Source organism: Babylonia areolata, chromosome 11, assembly GCF_041734735.1.
Source record: "Babylonia areolata isolate BAREFJ2019XMU chromosome 11, ASM4173473v1, whole genome shotgun sequence".
Classification (NCBI taxonomy): domain Eukaryota; kingdom Metazoa; phylum Mollusca; class Gastropoda; order Neogastropoda; family Buccinidae; genus Babylonia; species Babylonia areolata.
In genome coordinates this window covers 6,032,204-6,037,203 of record NC_134886.1, presented here as the reverse complement: position 1 = coordinate 6,037,203, position 5,000 = coordinate 6,032,204, and the positions used below count along the sequence as shown (strand labels likewise).

The 5,000-nt window shown below is 44.2% G+C and overlaps 1 protein-coding gene across 4 annotated transcripts in view; it reads right to left on the bottom strand.

Annotated features, from left to right (window-relative positions):
• Positions 1–5,000, bottom strand: part of LOC143287473 (agrin-like) — a 776,455-nt gene that overhangs the window by 25,800 nt on the left and 745,655 nt on the right. For all 4 annotated transcript variants that reach the window (XM_076595485.1, XM_076595484.1, XM_076595486.1 and 1 more), the window contains 5 exons: positions 4,149–4,328; positions 3,236–3,367; positions 2,498–2,656; positions 1,184–1,385; positions 289–501 (listed from right to left, as the gene is read on the bottom strand). In XM_076595485.1, the coding sequence (XP_076451600.1) occupies positions 289–501; positions 1,184–1,385; positions 2,498–2,656; positions 3,236–3,367; positions 4,149–4,328 (886 nt within the window). The remainder of the gene's footprint in view (positions 1–288; positions 502–1,183; positions 1,386–2,497; positions 2,657–3,235; positions 3,368–4,148; positions 4,329–5,000) is intronic.

The following is a 5,000-nucleotide window of genomic DNA, read 5'->3' as shown; positions in this document are numbered from 1 at the left end:
TTCGGGGGTGTGCATGCTGGGTATGTTCTTGTTTCCATAACCCACCGAACGCTGACATGGATTACAGGATCTTTAACGTGCGTATTTGATCTTCTGCTTGCATATACACACAAAGGGGGTTCAGGCACTAGCAGGTCTGCACATATGTTGACCTGGGAGATCGTAAAAATCTCCACCCTTTACCCACCAGGCGCCGTCACCGTGATTCGAACCCGGGACCCTCAGATTGACAGTCCAACGCTTTAACCACTCGGCTATTGCGCCCGTCAAGGCCGGGAGACAACTTACTCTCTGGACACTTTGGGGATGAAGCCGAGGAAGAGCGGGTCGCTGAGGTCCAGGGACACGTGGGTGGAGGGTCCGCTGCCCGTGACGTCCGGCTCACTGTCCACGATCAGGATGCCCGAGGAACGCATGCGGCGCGCGATCACCCGGTGAGACTTCCCCGGTTCCACCACGCTCCGGCTGCGGAGGATGGCCTCTCCCCCTCCCAGGTCAAACCTGGATTGGTGAGGATGGGGATGGTGATTATGGTGAATTAAAAAAAAAAAGTAATTGTAGTTGTAGAAGTAGTAGTTGTACACGAAATAACAATAATAATGATAACATTAACGTTAGTAACAATAACAATATCAATAATTGTAATGATGGTGATGATTATGATGATGATAACAACAACAATACAACAACAACAACAACAACAAAACAGTAATGTTATCAGTAATGATAATGATAATAGAATAAATACATGAATAAGGAACGGTGTTAATAATAATAATAATAATAATAATAATAATAATAAGAAGAAGAAGAAGAAGAAGAAGAAGAAGAAGAAGAAACAATGATAATGATGATCACGATGGTGGTGAGTATGGTGAACATGATAATAACAATAACAATAATAATAATAATGCTGCACTGATTGAAACAATAATAACAGTATACTTAATGTAGCTGCTTTCAAACTTCTCAAAGCGCTTCACTGGAAGATTTTAGCCAGACACAGAGCACACAAGTGCACACACACACACACACACACACACACACACACACACACACACACACACACACACCACACCACACCACACACACACCAAACTACATCACACACACACACAAACATCCACCTCACCCCGCCCCTACCCCTACACACACCACACACACACTCCCAGAGAACCCTCACCTGAACTCCACGAAGCCTTCCCGAACAGCCAGGGACACGAAGTCCCCAGTGCCGTCCGGGTTCTGCGCGTTGAAGAGGATGATGCCGTCCTTGTTGAGGGTCTGGAAGACCACCTCAATGCTGAGGTCCACGCGGGCCTTGTTGATGCGAGGCACTTCGATGAACGATCTCCCGTTGAACGACGGCACGTTGAAGGCGGTCTCTGTAGAGGGAGGGGATGAGAAAGTTTCAGAAACAGGTTCAGCCCCACAGCCGAGCAATGCTCTGGCGTCTAATTCGTCTCAGTATAACGGCGGTTTTCATGATCCTACATAATTATGCACAAACCGCATGAATATTGAACTAACATCTTCTGCAGTATTTTTTGGATATGTCCACATGTAATTCTGGAGGAAAAATAAAACCGCAGAAAATATACTCTTTTTTTTCCTCAATACGGCATGGAAGCCTGTAAACTCCCCAGGGTTTGACTGGGTTAAATGTCCTTTAAAAAACCCAATTAAATCTGTTGTGACAAGAAAGTATTACAATACAGCAACAGCAAAGGAAACCCAAAAAAAAAAAAAAAAACAAACCCTCCACCCCCCAACCCCCCACCTTACTCACAAATGAAAAGAAAAGGGGAAGGAAAAAAAAAGAAAAAAAGAAAAAAAGAATTTCCATTCAATTCAAAATATTTCTTTGTCTGAAACAATAATTAACGCAGAAAAAATTCTTCCGACTCATAGTAACGAAAATGAATGAATTATCGGTGCACTCTTCTTTGATCACTGTCCTGGGGGAAAGGATTTGGAACTATGTTTGCAAGTTTACAGGATATATTTGGTTTTATGAATACACTCATTATTTGCTTTAGTCTTCTATGTTCATTTTGTGCGTGTTTCTTGTCACATCTATTCCATTCCCCTTCCGAACTGATCCACTTATAAACTCCACCGAAACGTTGTCCGAACAAAGGCAGTGCAAACTCTGAAAAGCTAGTTACGGTGGTAGGGTTGCCCATGACATCATAACCATGACCTACTTCTCGCTCTGCAAGCTGCGACAACTAGTCACGGTGGTAGGGCTGCCCATGACATCATAACCATGACCTATTTCTCGCTTTGCAAGCTACGACAACTAGTTACGGTGGTAGGGCTGCCCATGACATCATAATTATGACCTACTTCTCGCTCTGCACGCGACGACAGCGAGTTACGGTGGTAGGGTTGCCCATGACATCATAATTATGACCTACTTCTCGCTCTGCAAGCGACGAAAGGTCCACTATGAAAGCGGGGTCTGCAAACCCTCCCTGGGGTACACACTACTGACCCTTCTCACAGCGAGGCCCCGTCCTGCCTAGCGGGCACGTGCAGCGGAAGCCCAAGAGGTCGTCCAGCTGACACATGCCGTGCGGGGCGCAGGGGTTGTCGGCACAGGCGTCCTTCTCCGGGGGCAGCGTCACCACGGGTGCCTCCTCCTTCTTCACCTCTGTCAGGGGTCACCACACAGAGAGGGGCGTGTCATACATAGCACTTGCAGCACATGATGATGGTGGTGAAAATGATGGTGATATAGATGGTGATGACGACGACGACGTCGATGAAGATGATGACGATGATGGTGATGATAATCGAATCTATAAAGCGCATATTCTCAAAATAGTGCTCAAGGCGATTTACAAAAACCGGTAAACAGTGACACTCACACATACACACAAACACACAAGCACACACACACACACGCACACACACACACACACACACACACACACACACACACACACACACACACACACACACATGTACTCATCATTTTGACTAGACTTGAATTCGGCACTTTTCAAGTGACACCACGTTTTGCATACATTGGCGACCGGGTTAAAAAAAAACAACCAACCAACCAACCACACAACCAACCACCTACCCACCCACCCACCCACCCAGCCAACCAACCATGTACCAACTCGTCAACCAATCATCCACTCATCCAACGTACCACACACACACCCACCAAGCCAACCACCCACCCACCCACCCACCCAAGAAACCAACCGGAGGGCAAACTCACCGATACATTTGCGGTTGTCAACGGATGGGACGAAGCCGGGCAGGCATCGACAGAGGCCCAGCTTGCAGTGACTGTGGTTGGTGCAGCAGTTCTCATCCTCCAGACACAGCTCGTCAATGTTGCTGCCCTCACCTGCAGCGAATGTCACCAACACGACATGTGTTTGTTTGTTTTCCTTCATGTTATTTCTGTGTTTATGTGTTCATTATTTTTATTCTTTGTTTATAGTTTATTCAAAATATTATATATCGACACGTTTTTGTTTATCATGAAGTCTACATTTTTATTCATGAAGCTATTTGTTATCCAAATGTATTTAGTTATTTGTTTATTTATTTATTTATGTAATGCGTTGTAAGTGACATGTTTTCTTATGATGTGGTCTACATTTCATTTCATGCAGAACACACAGGCACAATCACACATACACTCAAATAAACACACACACACACTTAAACGAACACGCATAAACGCACGCACACACCCATTCACACAGAGAACCACACACACACACACACACACACACACACACACACACATACACACACTCACTTGCTTTTCATCTGCTTCTATCCCCCCTCCCTCCCTCTCCCTCTCTCTCTGTCTTTCCCTCCCTTCCCCCCACACCCCCACCATATATTTTTTTTTCAGTTTTTTCCATTGATGGCTTGATGTCAAAAAGCACTTGTTGCTTATTCAATTTATTATCATGTAATAAAATTCTGACGACTTCACACACACACACACACACACACACACACATACAAACACACACAACCCCTCGCACCTCTCCTCTCCCCGCACGATCCTCTTCTCACGCCCCCCTCGTCCCCCTCTCCACCCACCCACCCACACTCACACACATACACCACCTACACGCAGATCAAACCAACAAAACCGAACCGCTACGTACAGGTTCCACTGTCAGGCAGGTTGTCCTCAGCACTGGTGTCCTTGTCCTTCATGTCTGGCTTACGAGTTCCGCCGGACACTGGGCTGTCCTCATCGGACGTCTCGCCGTGGATGTGGCGCGTGGTCTTCCGGGACCGTGTGGTGGACGGCAGTGCGGTGGTGGTTCGAACCGATGGTAAACCTACCAAGTGTTTTCTCAGCTTCAGTTTCAGTTTGGTTTAAAGAGCATTTTATTTAGAACACGTCAGTATACAGATGAACAGGACAACACGAACATCTTATATAAAGTCCTGTCCTGATACGTGTACATACAACGTATGTGACGGTTGTCATCACTGCTAGAAGTTTGAACGTGAACATACATGAGCTGTATTTTATTAAAAAAATCAATTTATTTTAATTTAATTTTTATTTTATTATTTAATTTAATTTATTTTATCTTATTTCAAAATGTATTTTTTAAAAATATTTATTTATTTATTTATTTATCGATTTTATTTATTTTCTTTTTGTTATTTTTTATTTTATTTTATTTCTTTTAAATATTTATTTATTTCATTTTTATTTCTATTTATTTATTTATTTTCTTCTCAAGGCCTGACTAAGCGCGTTGGGTTACGCTGCTAGTCAGGCATCTGCTTGGCAGATGTGGTGTAGCGTATATGGACTTGACCGAACACGGTGACGCCTCCTTGAGCTACTGATACTGATACTGTATTCTACAAAACTGAGATGAGATGTAAACGTAATGAAACAAAATAAAGAATAAACGCGTGGTGGAGGGAGAAGTCAACAGAGAAAGAGAGAGAGAGATGTATGAAGGCTGGGGCACAAGTACAGCAAGACAATCCGA